Source organism: Acanthaster planci, linkage group LG05 (genome assembly GCF_054643075.1).
Source record: "Acanthaster planci isolate LZ-2023a linkage group LG05, COTS_SCS, whole genome shotgun sequence".
Classification (NCBI taxonomy): domain Eukaryota; kingdom Metazoa; phylum Echinodermata; class Asteroidea; order Valvatida; family Acanthasteridae; genus Acanthaster; species Acanthaster planci.
Window position 1 is genome coordinate 10485390 of NC_141781.1, and position 13928 is coordinate 10499317.

The window sequence follows — 13928 nt, forward strand, 5'->3', positions numbered from 1 at the left end:
AAAAAACGGGCCGATACCCATTTTTTTATACCCGATACGCACAATATAATTATGACAGTACGGCTTAGAGTTTTCTTATATAATGCAGATTGCATGTTCGGAAAATCTAGATGAAAAAAAAAGTTTAGTCCGGCATTTTTCCATGTACTGTACATACATTGGGCACCACGGGTCGGCGGCCACACTGTACTGAACACCGTACACGTACATTGGCACCGAACGTTCCTCGTGGCTGGTGTTGCATGAAATCTGAACTCCTGTCATGGGCGTCGTACATGCACCCACGCGCAGGTGTGCTTTCTCTGTGCCGTGTGCTCAATATGCTACAGGGGCTGCATTTACGAAGGTTACAATATCATATAACACCATTCGCAGAACTTACAACAGCGATCCCATACAAGATTTTTTTCATGGCGGCAGCCGTAGCCCTGTGTAAGAGTATTAATACATCTACGACAGGAACGATATTTCTCGTTGCCATATCACCGTGCTTTGTCTTGCGCACAATGGCAGAAACTCAATCAAAGACAGGCTCTTTTTTAAGCCAATAACTTCAGCAGTCCGCGCTGAGGGAAACCCAAACGAAGCAGCCACCTGCAGCGGGTATTCTCTCTTGTCAATATACAAGAAAAGCCTTGTTGTATATTATATATAAAGACAAAATCGTTTTATATTTTTATGACATTTGCTTAATCCCTTAAGCTAATATTTTTGCCTTACAGCTGAATGGAGCTCATGGTTTCAGGTCTGATCAGCAAAATGGAGAGGTTGAAACATGTATTAAAATTAAAACTGAATAAACAGGTGTTTATATCGTTGATTAAACAGCCACTACATGTTGTTGCATGTCTGAAACTTGAAATGACTCCTTTTGTGCCTACAGGCCTAATTAGTAGTCCAGAAAGGAAAACTGGTCATTTGTTAAAATACTAATATCCAAAATTTAAAAAAAAAATTGAATCTGTTATATTTTCCTGAGAAGAGGTACTTGAAAAACCCAGGAAATGCTCTAAAATGCAGCTGAGAGCATCTAAAATCCCAAAATTTTCGGAGCCCTTGGGCGGGGTCTGAACCCCACGCCATGGCTTTGCAAAATGTTGGTAAACCACAATGGAAATACCCCCCCCTAGTTTTGAAAAATCCTGGGGAAAACCCTGTTTGTCTTAGCCCACTTACGCTAGTGATTCACACTTGTAATTTAAGGTTGGCACACACGCATTTCTTCCATTTTAGGATTTGAGCAGACTCACCTCAGGTGCCACTCCTGCCTCCAGTAAGCTGGTAACCACGTACGAAGTTAACGTGATCTCATTGTTCACCCCTCCCTGCAACGGAAGGAGAGATCGTGTGTCACAAATCTGAAGAACTTCAGTTTCCCTGGAAAGAGCAGTGATAACTTGACCACAGAGAGAAACGTTGATAAAGATTTTTGTTTTCTGAACACATGTACATTGTACTGCAATGCATACAAAGGTGTGTTTAGAAGGTGGCTGGATGGCTTCAACATAACTCCCACGCTTTTGGTCCGTGTAAAGCCATTAGTTTGTGTATCCTCAGAATAAATTGCACAACAGATATCACTGCAACAATGCAAATCACAGTTCAGAAGGCTTCTCATGTGCAGCCTCCAACACCCCATCAGCCATCTCCCTCATGAAAATGCCTGGATTGACACACATAAACAAGTGTGCAAATTCGAACACTTCCATCGACCCGACTCTATCGTGTGTCGACCCGGCTGGGAATCTTGGACTAGTATGCCGGACTGCCGAAACTGGTTCTTTTCATACTCACTGCCATGGCCTTGTGGCAGAGTTTGCCGCGGGCGTTGAAGCAGCCTTGTTTGTTCTGCTGCTGCTTCAGCCAGTCGATGGTCACGTCCAGGTCCCCCTGGTCGATGCTGATGAACTCAGCTGCCTGGGCAAATGATCTGACTACATACGCCGTCAACCAGGTGCTACCTTCCTCATCGCTCTCACCAAATGCAGAATAGGAGCCATCCTTCAACAATCGACAAGTTTGAATGCATGTGTAACAAGTCTCCAAGTGAAAAACTTGCATTTTCATTAAACAGTGAACAGTATATTTCCTGACAATTTGTTAAAAAAAACATGAGTACCCTCTCGAGAGCTGCTCTTTCTTATGATTCAATTTCTTTCTGAAGCTTCTTCATCGCAGATTCCCGGCAAACATTGCATTCTTCCAAAGCTTCACGACAGCGCCTTACAGTTTGTGTAACTCAAGACAATGTCATGTACAATTAAGTAGCTCCGTCACACAGCCCTCAAGCCTTCAAAACAACACTAATCTTTCCCTCATCAAAGTTGTATTTTTGCCAAAAATTGGCAAGTAAACTTAAAGTACAAAAGCAAAAAAGTAATTCAGTGTGTGTCAAAAAACTCATGCAGCTTTCACTTTATATTACCAGCAAAAAGAAGACCTTTAAGAGTGATGGAGCAAATGCACTCTTTAAGGTTGAATCTGAAGCCAACCAAAAGTGGCATAATTACTTAGGCTATTAACCACACTAAGAGAAGCAATGTGGAAAATTTCTTTGCGGCAAATATCAGGTGCGATTACAGAGCTACACCTTGGGACTGTACCTTGAGCCGATAGTTCAGTTCCCGCATGTATCCCTTCTTCATGTTGGTCTGGGCCCTGGTCCTGAGGTCGTCCGTCAGGGTGCCACTCTGGGTGAAGTACTGCATGGCCACAATGTTGGGCACGAACCCCAGCATGTTCTGCTCGCCACATCCCGTTGGTATCTGCAGGAGGTTGTCCAGGTTACTAACCGTCTGACCCATCAAATCACCTGGTGGGGGGAAGAAGGGTAAAGGTAAATGAGGTCATTACTAAAAAAAAACAAACAAAAAACCACATCACATGTATTGTACCGTTTCAATTGAGCTCTGTCATTGTTTCTTTTCAGACACATCTCTAGGCAATATGTCCCCTTTGGGACAAGTTGCCCCCCTGCCCCCATTGAATCAGCAACCGAGTTCCAATTCAGAGGGAAATCACTGGACAAGCTTATAAACTTATGGAGAGATGGAGAGTGCACAGAGGAAAAGGTGTCACCTACTACAGCCTTCCAGGAGATAGTTGCCCTATCAAAATCTGACCTTTTGGGGGAGAAGGCATATTTTCATAATCAAGCAAAACTTTCTACACTTAAAGTATTTCATGGTTTTAAAAATCATCTCCCTAATCTCAAGAAATGTCTAGAACAGGATCCTGGAAACACTGGCTACTTCTCCTAAACAAAAACTCCTTTAACCACTACCAGCCGGGGACTCCGGGATCGGAGCCGTATGGTTTATATGTGTGGCCGGGGTCTCCGAACTCGGACAAAGGAAACAAGGCCCTGTAACAAAAGACCGTACTCCGAACAAAAGACCAGGCTGCTGGGCATGACCGGCATTTTTCACTCTCAAAAGTGGTGATAATCCAGCGTTATTTTGAAACCGTATACCAGGGTTTGGGGTATTTAGAGCAAGCGGATTACCACCGGGGACAAAAGCTCTCCACCACCGCAGCGATGAGCCACACAGCACCGCTGCATGCTAATCTGGCCCCTATTGAAAAGAGGTCAGCAGTGCACTGAGCCAGGTTCGTGAACAAAAGACAGCTGTATAACACCGCACAATCTGGGCTCTGTTTACAAGGCTGCAGGCCTGGCTGAAATATTCGGGTGTCAATGAAGGTCACCTGTCAACTTAGAGTAGTGCCTGAAGATTACTCCGTGCGGCTATAAACGACCGTTAAATGGAATGATGAATTGTTGAAGGATTTTGAAAACGGAAAAAATGATAGTCATGCCGGCCCAGCATCCTCAACATTGAAAAATGCCCCGGTCCGAAGTGGTTAAAGCTTAAATGGGAACTAGATCGACAGAGAGTATGTAAGTTCCATGTGGGTACTCCAGCAATCAATGCACTCACATCAGAGCAATACAAATGCTCAACCTCAGGACCTGTGGATGCCAATAATTGGACGTGAGGATAAGAAACCCTTTCTGAAATGCAATGAGCCGGTAAAATGCTAACTCCCAAGAAGCATTCTTGGCGAGACCTTTCCTGCCTCTTTTGAAATCTTCAATTGTCTAAGAAACAAATGGGCACTCTCCGTGGTTGGCCAAAGAGCAAGTTTTTCTTGCAGATAACACCAATGAGCAAATTTTGAGCTTATGAGCAGTGTCTTCCACAGTTGACATCCAAGCCATAGCACCCTCCTTCAGAAATATTTTGAGGTTGACAAGACGAGTGCACTTTTTAACAAAATGACTAAAATAGGTATGTCCTTTTTAAAATAGTCTTTAGGGTAAAACATTGCTTGAAGTATGTTCCCAGTAAAATTTGTGTTGTGGACCTTTTAATATTTGAGGGACATAAAGTACCAAAGGCCAACTCAAGCAAAATTCTCCAGAAACCAACAAGGTGACTTTTGAAGGGTGTAGAGGGTTATAAGGCTACCTGTCAGAGACATCCGGCCCCTCATGGACCCCGGGACAGTGTTGGGTGGCGTCGGCAGTGGGAACCTCTTGATGTACGAGTAAAATGGAAACTCTGTGAGGGGGGGGGGAAACCAGAGACAATGGAAATTTGGCTCTCTTATCAAGAGCAGCGGTGCCGCTTAGAAATGTAATCACACTAAATACTGCAAAGTCACACTATTTCTCCGTTGCACATCACCCTACGATGCCAATACACTTGACGGCAAGTTCAGGCTTTTAATAAGTAACGGCAAGAGCTTATGTCACCATAATTTATTTTCAATGCAAAATGAGATTCAAGGATCAGAAAAGCAGAAAAAGAACCTCCATCTTACCGCTCGGGCAGAAGTACTTATTGATGCTATACTGATGTTCAATTCCCTCAGGCTGTGTACAAAAATTAAAAACTCAAGTTTTTACGTCTATAATTGACCTTCTCCCTTGCATTTGGGGGGGGGGTTCGGGAAGGAAGCAATGAATGATAAATATTTTCTTCCTTGGATAAAATGAGTTCTTAACTTGGTTCCCAAATGATAGAAAATTCAATAAAAATGGATCCATGTTTTCTTGTAATTGAAGGATTCTCAGCATAACAACTCCACTGACAACATAACACAACACCTGTTGCTTTTCTAAACTGCAAGGACATATTCAATGAAGTGGTCGGCAAGCCGTCGCTGTGTAACCATAAGCTTTTTCCTGTTTCTACTCTGATCAGATTATAAATATGAGTGGGTGCAAGCATGAGCAACTCACTTCCACCAGGAGCTTTCTGCGTACGCCGTCGCTGACTCCAGTCTCTTCACTTAGGCTGGCCTCGTTGCCACACAGTAACTCGTCATCAGCCACTGACACTGCATGAACTGATATCACGACAGCAAACAAAGTCACTGAATCATTCAATCCACTTTTAAATACTGCATTAAAACAGTCATTTGCAAGTGAAAGGCAACAGCTTTTTCAAAGAAAGGGTTAATTTCCATCAAATGTAGACTCTATACAAACACAAGGAAATATGGCCTCAAAGCCTCATATTTCAGAAAAGATGCCCAGAAATACATAAGTCCTTTTTGAACAGGGGCTACCTGTAAGGACTAATTTGATATAAGAGGTACGCAAACTGAGAATTTGGTGAACAAACATTGCTTTCAACAAACATATAGGACAAAGTAAATCTAGAACTAAGCATTTTATCCATTTAAAGCAAGATATGGGACAGAGAGAACCCCCCGCCTTTGTGTCCATCATTGTTTGATCGGAATCTCAGGAATTCTTTACAGACTTCTAGGGGGGATGTGTTAGGTAACAATAGTCTAGAGTGTGTATAGGGAATGGACAGGAAAGGGGGGGTACCCCTCCAGCCCATATCTTGCCTGGTATAATTTTATCAGGGATTCATGAAGTGATTTGCCGCGCACAGCTGCCAGAAAACACACACTGACCTGGCATGTGCACAAAGTCTGACCTCAATTTGTGGTGTGTCAGAACTATGATACACACCCCTAGGTCAGCACAACCGACATTTTACCCAACACCAAGCCAGCCTTAGATACCTTCAACGTCAATTTCTCCCAGTGCAAGCCCTCTCACTTGGAACTCCACTCTCTTTGAAGTCTGGGCACAGACGCACTCCTTCTGATCAACAGTGCCGTCAACAACCTCAAACTCATCCGATGCTATCAGAGATACCCGTATCTGAAAAGAAATTTATGTTGCCATCAATTTATTTTTTATCTGCCAGAGAAAAGTTACGAAGTGCCTCAATTCCAATCAAACCGAGGCATTTATAATGAATTAGGTACGCCTGGTTACGCTATCACTGGGCATTCTCAATGACCCTCCTTCCAAGGCAAAAGGCACCATTATCACCACTGTACAAAGCAAGTGTTCCATGGCAGTCATTCTCAGCAAAGCCCAATACAATTCTTTCCTCCATTCGAGGGGCCACAAGTTTGTCCAGCTATACTGTAACTGGACAAGGCTTTATCAGGCTAGTCTACAACTGCACACAAGCAGAAGGAAGCTCAAGCAATGACCATTATACTCAGTGGCATAACTGGGGCTAAATGTCTGGAGGGCCTCCGGGGAGTGCAAACTTTGTTCAAGGGGGCACCACATGAAGAAAACTGCAGCTGCATATAGCTACATAACCTCAAGGGATATTTTAAATCAGGAGCACTTGCCCCCTCCCCCCAGTTACGCCCCTGATTATAGTTAACTGGTTGATTCAAACAGCACCTGCTCATCAAAACTTAGGAATGCCTTAGGGTGAAACCATGGCACTGGATCACTGCTGCATATCATAAAAAGCACCATATTTGAAACAAACAAGCTAAGCAAGCAATTTTGGCAAGCAGGTCTCGGACAGTCAGTTTGACTTGTCCACCTGTTAGGGAACTACAATGACCCTCAGTTATTGATTTCAATGTTCTAAGACAGCCCAGATGTGAAACCTAATACGTTTCAGAAAATCTCCCTTGATAGTGAAAGCCGAACAAATTTACTGCATGAGCCTTACCACCATGCACTGATCGGACAAGTAGTTGAAGACCGTGGCCTTGATGGTCACCTCCTCCCCGCGGATGATGGAATATGGCAGGGTCAGTGACACAAAGAATGGCTGGAAGGCGCGCAGGGTGGTGGTGTCTGCCACACCCAGACCGGTCTCGGCTGAGGTGCAAAACCCATTGCCGACCCATTCAGTGATGGTGTGCGGAACATCTAGGTCCAGCTCAGCCTCACCCAAATCCCTATGGGGAAGATCAAGGGTCAGGGATTTTAAAGCTTGAAACACTTGCCATGCACAGAAAATACATTATTAACATTCAAAAGAGAACAACTTCCAACAGTACAGGTTTTCTTTTGAATTGTCCCAGACAAGTACTAAAAAAGCTGGAGGTTGGCGTATGGACTTTTTTTTAAGCCCCTACCAAAATCTGAAGGTTTTATTCATGACAATTCATTCTCACGATTTCCTCCCCTCAACATTTGTTAAAGCCTTCTTTGTCAGCACTTTAAAATGCAGTGTTGGATGACGTAATGAACACACCAATGAACAAAAAACTGCATGCACAGACAACACACAGACTGAATGAACAGATCAACCAAAAGGACCGGCCAACTGGACGGGATTGGCCTGACCAGCACACCGGATGGCAAACAGAGCCAACTGTCAAAACTGACCTGCTGACTGACTTGCTGACTTGACCGACAGGACAAACAAAATGAACTAGCACTTTCATGCGCTGGAAGCAATGTCTTCTATTTTCAAGTCCTTACCCAATCCGTTCCAATTTCCACAGCCAGGTTTCGGGAAAGAAGCTTCGGACAGCTGGAGCAGCAGCAGTCGAGGGAGCTCCTCCCACAGGCCCCTCTTGCCCTGCCACTTCACGGTTGTACGCAATGACCGGGTATCTATCTACTCATCAATACCATCAAAACATTTAAGAGAACATCTGTGAGAGGCAGCAAGGTCAGATAAACACACAAACTCAAGTCAATTTGCCTGACAATCACAGCAATCTTACACATGGTTACCAGTGCGGGGGTACTTGGGATGTGTTTGTTTCACATGGATCTGGATCACAATCAGTGATCCGTTGTTGGTTTACGGACCCCATAACCTGCAAAGTGGATGGTGCTAACCAGCGTTAGGATCACTTTTCAAGATCTAGATCTGTGCAAAACAAACAGATCCTTGGAAAACGGGGACCACATGGCAGTTTGATAAAGATGGCTTGACAGGACGGAGCAAAAACATGGCGCAAGCTCATCCTCCTCATGATGTAAGATAATTTTCGCCACTGTTTACTTCTTCTTAGTCGGCATCTGCTTCAATCCTTTTCAAGATGGAATCCTGTGACTAAACACTGGCTCATTTGATTACCTTCTGAACAGAAAGGGATGGGGGGAGATTCATATGAAAAATGTTCGTATCAAGTATAATCCTGGACTCTCTTACCAGCGTTGCAAGGCCGCGTTTCTACCATGAGGTTCGACATGAAGATAAAGCCCATATCCTGAAATTTACGAAAGAGACAGATCTCCACAAGGTTCAAACAGAACGGCTTCCCAATCAACAAGTTGGCATATGGCAAACCTCCCGTAAACAGCAAACTGATACACCATTAACAATAAAACTGGGTCAATTCCAACGTATTTTCAAGCAAACTGGTAAGTTTCATCATCTTACTTCCTTTTCCCCTTTTTTCTTTTGCTTTTCCTTTCTTTTAATTTCCTTCTGTTTTCAATATTCCCCCCCCCCAGAGGAGGGGAAGGTAGCGTCACAAGTGCCCCAACCTCATAATGCCTATCCACCCTGCTTCTATTTGCAACTGGTGAGGAGTCATTTGTGCACAGAATGGATGAAGAAAGGACGCTAGGAAAATTCCAACCTCAAATGCCTTTGAGGAGTCCTCATAAACGGAAGTGCCACCATAGTAGGGTACGCTGGTCCTCCTGCGTCGTTTTCTGTCCAAGTCAGGGTACCACCACCAGGGATATTCATCAGGGCAGTGGTCGCTCCGATTGGGAACCCAGTAGTTAGTGTAGTGGTCTTGGTCACTTCGGAGCTTCTCAAACACCTGAGGTGGGCCGTGGAAATGAACAGTTTCAGTCTTTGCAAGGTGAAGCTTGTCTGGGGTTTTTCAGCCGGGCTTGGGCCAAGAACCGATTTTCCAATCAGAGTGGGTCATGTTCGTGCGGTAGGGCAATATAAAACAATGAGCAAAACCTGCCTCAACTCTAAAGATACGTGATTAACAGCCATCCCACTTTGGTTCCTACCAGCCCATTTAAAATGCTTAACTTCTTGGGTATCATTAGTTGCAAAAAAAGTTGACTAGTAATGTTTTGGAAGTTCATCCTCCCAGCACACAATTCCTGAATCTGCTTTCAGATTTAACTGGTTCATTTAATTAAACGGATTACCTAATATAACATCAAAGTTACCATTTTTAGTTTTGCCATCAATAAATACAGCCAGCACACATCTTGCCCGTATTCAAGAACTAGTCCTTTGCAAGGCAAAACATTTGGGGCATAAAAATTTCAAAATGTCTAAAAGTCAGACAAGCAGCTCCGACACTGAGTTTAACAAATGTTTCTCCTACCTTTTCTTTTGTTATTCTATCCTCGTCATCCTCCAAGACGTATACACTCTTATCGACGATACCAATGGCACAGAGGGAGCCCTCACTTGCCGACAGCTTCAACTGGGCCTTGCCTCCGGGTGTCTCCTCGGCATTGGTGAAGGCCATGTAAACCTGGAAAATCGAGTTTTTTTTTAAGAAGGATACAAATTAATGAAAGCATGGAGAGAATGAAAGTTGCTTATCTTGTGAAGTCTAGCAAGTCCAGATTAAAAAATGTCGTCATTGGCACAGAATTTTAAGTAAAGGTGGGACAAAAAAGTTGCTGGATAAAAACCCCAAACCTCTGAAAACTTTGTTCGACAGACAATCAGAAATTTCAGACAGTTACTGAACAATGCAAGTGATTTTAAGCTTCTCAGTCAAGCAAATTATCATTGTTTTACTCATTCAAAGTTTATCTTTCCGCACATCTAAGCAATCACACCGGCAATAAATCACGCTGAAACCTTAATTTGTACTGAACTGTCTGAGTTTCTCACCTCTCATAAGCAGACCATGTTCATTATTACAGCCACCCCTAACTATAGTACTCTAGATACAAAAGCCATCAGCAACTTCTCAGTCCCAAACAGCCGAGTTGTTCCGTCTCTTTCACCCTGTGTGACACTGTTTGCTCATCAGTCTTTCAGGTAATCTTTCTTTCATATATTGTGAATGTTCCAATATGTTCAGGGCACCAATCTCCATTTTTTTCCCATCAAATTGGGCATGCCTGACCCAGAGGTGTTATTCAGTTACTCCATCCATTTATCAAAAATAAAGTCTGCATTTTAAAATAAGCATGCAAAAGCCAAAATTTCTTTAATACAATAATCTCCCAAGTGTGGGCCAAACACACAGACAGGCCTGCTCAGTTTGAAGGTGAAATGGACAACATATACTGCAATGAGGCTTTAGGAAAAATATTTTCTCTTGACCACCTGAAGACAAACCATCCACTTATTAGCAATGACTAAACACCATGGAAAATTTAGAGTGAGAAACAATGATTGTTGGATTACTTCAATCCACGGTCAAAAGGGAATGATTAACTGATTGAAGGAATGACTGCATTCACAGTTGCAGGCCTTGTGCACACCTTGTTGCCAAATTCTGGCTGGACATCCAAACTGATGCTGTCAGCGACCACCTCCTTGTCTGGACGAATGTAGTAAACCAACAGCTTCGCAGCCGGAGACATCTTGGAGGTAACTGTGAATCTGTCCTGACGGGAGTAAAGGCTACCGGGCTGGGTGATGTTGACCTTCTCGGGTTCAAACGGTAAGATATCTAAGGAAAGATATCAGAGATTTAAAAGTAGGATAGGAACTAAAAACGCATCAGGAAACAATCACAGTGGTGTATGACAAGATTATCTTGATGAAGTGGCTAAACTGGTGCCCAAACTGATAAATGCCGAATTAGGAGAGGAATTTTTTTTTTGGGGGGGGGGAATTTGGAAACCGCCAACACAGCAGAACTCGACTACTCACTCAAAGCTCCACTTTCCAAAACAAGGTTCAAGAGCAGCATAATGCATTGTGCTTAGCGTATACTGAGAAAGGGAATTGCAAGTTCTAATTTGGTACTTTTTGATTTATGAAGTTTTCTGTTCTTTTAATTAAATACTACCAGAACACAATGTGCCAAAAAGCAGAAACCCTGGCTTCCACTCCATAAAGTCCAATTTGAGGAAAACACAATTGATCTTTACTAAGTAGATACTTCCCATGCTTACTGAAGAGAGAGTAGAGGATAGTGAGGGGCAGCATGTGGTACAAGTGAGCCTATGGAACCAAAACTGTCCCATAACTTAACTTTAAAAAGTCTCAAATCTTTCGTCTGTGCTTCCCCTAGCTACGCTTGGCCAACCTACCTGGTACCGGTTCAGAAAATCTTCTCCTCCGTGACCCAGTCTCTTCCACGGCAGCAACTGGGACGGTCAGGATTTCATTGCGTGACATAAACTAAGAAGAAAAAAATTATTCACAAAACTAAAATACTTTCTAAGGTAAGACCTCCAGTGACCTTAGTCTACATGAACCACTCAACTTCTCAGGCTGGGAAAGTTAAGTAGCAAAGTAAAGATTCTGTGAGCAATAGTAGGTTGTTTTTTCTCTTTTCTCACTTTTCATATGAAGCAAACCCTTTTAGATGCATTTAATTTTGAGCTTTCGTTTCCAATTTTGTTTTAATAATTTTATTTTTTTGGCAGTGGGGGGGGGATTTTCATTTTGTCTTTTTAAACAATACTCTGTTTTTTGCCAGATGAAGTGAAGCACACGATAGTTTGGGTGCACTACAAAGTGACATACAAATAATTATACACATGATGGGTCCATTTATGGTGTGGCAACAATCCACGATAGGATAGTTTGTGGACCAGCCCATAACTTGATGACTTTCTCTGCCACCTGGGATTGTTCATATTTTTGGTTGTATCACAGTTTCAGACCGCAAAACCAAATCCAGGAAAAGTCTTTTTAACTGAAGTTTGCTTCAAATTTGTTGGAATCCTTAACTGTAACCCTAACTGTGACTGTCTAGCTGTTACATTTCTGTTTATCCTCATTTCCTGTTGGCTGCCTTCAAGACTTGTTCCTCCGAGAGTTCCTCAACAGGTGACACTGTATGCCCAGGCATTACAGTGTAAGATTACTCAACAAGAAGGTCCCCCAAACTTATCTGCCCTTTCTTCCTTGCTGTGACTAAGTGCTAGGGTTGATTTCTTTCAATCCTTGTTAATGTCTTTCACCTTGAGGGAGAGGAAATTGTAAGTATCCTTGGCTGAACAGCCGGTTCATTCTTATCATTCAATATGACTGGCTTCTGTGATATGACACAGTGCGAAAGCATGCCCGAAGTGAAGTCGGCATGAACACCAAATCGACTTGACCTCACCGTCAAACAACTGAGCCAACTACAATAACTCGACAAAAAGTGAAAAACCATGCAAAGGAAGATATCCAACCAATGAAGCTGGAATGTCCAGAAAAATTATCATCTAATCATACATTCATCGCAAATATTAAGTTAACTGGTAAGACACAGAAACGTCAAATAATTTCATGGGATTCCACTGTCAAAATTTCAAAAATTCAAACTTTCAAGTACCCAACTGGTGACAGTAAAAACTGATGAGGTGAAATGGTAACATTCATTTGAATGTTGTGTTCAGTTCAATCTGACCATCTACTTCCACTCTGCCTCCCGAAAAGAAAAACCTCCTAGGCCGAGTTGCTTGTGGCTAATCCAGTAACTAGGCTATCCCTGCCGACACGCATTTGAGAATTGATCCGAACGTTAAAAAGGCTGAAAGAAACATTGTCATTTTTGTTGATTACATAGTTTTGAAACTGAAATCGAATAAAAGCACACAAAAACTTCACAACGTGCACACAGAGCATTTGCTGTGCAATCTATAACACAGCATTTCTTCCACAATGTAATCTTAAAATTATCCCTCGTATAAACGATAACCTGAAACCAATAAATTTGAAACAAGTTATCAAATCAAATGATACCTCTTAAAATGGGTCACAAGTACAGGGCTTCTTGGTATTCAAAATGAAGTAACGCCGGGAAAAAGCATTGCGAAGTCAAAATATATGTTGAGCTTTACCACAAAGAACCACTTGAGATCTTCAACTGTTTCCGGGTCAGCAGTGAAGTGAGTGGTTATTTGCACTTCGTTGCCAGGGATGAGCTGCTCATCCAAAGGGGCAACCTGGACAAAGCTACCGCTGGGGGAGTAGCTGGCCTCTGCATAGAGGTAGGCGGTGGGGTCGTAGATGTAATAGTAGCCATATCGGTAATCATCGCTGGATCCGGAGGGGTCCCAGTTTCTGTAGCCCTCAGCAACAGCCTGAGAACAATATGCAAACGAACGAACAAAAAGAACGAAGAAATCTCATTTTAACCAGCCTTTGAACTACAGCTTGTGGAACTTTTTGTTTGTTAAGACCTGACTTTGAGTTTTCACAGGAAAACAGTTTGCATGTATTTTCTGTGAGGTGTATTTCAAGCTAATTTGCCACTTTTCATTATCTGGTTAACAACAGAAAACGTCTGACACACAAATAATAACCCATCTGCTTTGCATGGAGTAACACTCAACTCGCACTAACAAAACATACTATGCAGGGCATACAGATCGACAAGAACCTTTTTTCAATATCTATTCTGAGGTTGAAGGCTAGGCATGCAAAATCTAAATCCATGATGAGATTTGAGATTCTGAGATACTGGGATTGGGAATTCAGAATTGACGAGTTGGAATTTGACAAATGATTCTCTATTTGCAA

General features: G+C 42.7%; 1 protein-coding gene across 3 annotated transcripts in view; it reads right to left on the bottom strand.

Moving 5' to 3' along the window:
* LOC110981687 (alpha-2-macroglobulin-like) overlaps window positions 1-13928 on the bottom strand; it is a 57555-nt gene that overhangs the window by 24699 nt on the left and 18928 nt on the right. For all 3 annotated transcript variants that reach the window (XM_087136947.1, XM_087136946.1, XM_087136948.1), the window contains exons 11-25: window positions 13247-13489; window positions 11501-11591; window positions 10724-10914; window positions 9604-9756; window positions 8887-9075; window positions 8454-8511; window positions 7772-7910; window positions 7011-7242; window positions 6046-6187; window positions 5249-5355; window positions 4828-4879; window positions 4473-4565; window positions 2604-2812; window positions 1795-2001; window positions 1251-1325 (exon numbers count right to left, since the gene is read on the bottom strand). In XM_087136947.1, the coding sequence (XP_086993073.1) occupies window positions 1251-1325; window positions 1795-2001; window positions 2604-2812; window positions 4473-4565; window positions 4828-4879; window positions 5249-5355; window positions 6046-6187; window positions 7011-7242; window positions 7772-7910; window positions 8454-8511; window positions 8887-9075; window positions 9604-9756; window positions 10724-10914; window positions 11501-11591; window positions 13247-13489 (2181 nt within the window). The remainder of the gene's footprint in view (window positions 1-1250; window positions 1326-1794; window positions 2002-2603; window positions 2813-4472; window positions 4566-4827; window positions 4880-5248; window positions 5356-6045; window positions 6188-7010; window positions 7243-7771; window positions 7911-8453; window positions 8512-8886; window positions 9076-9603; window positions 9757-10723; window positions 10915-11500; window positions 11592-13246; window positions 13490-13928) is intronic.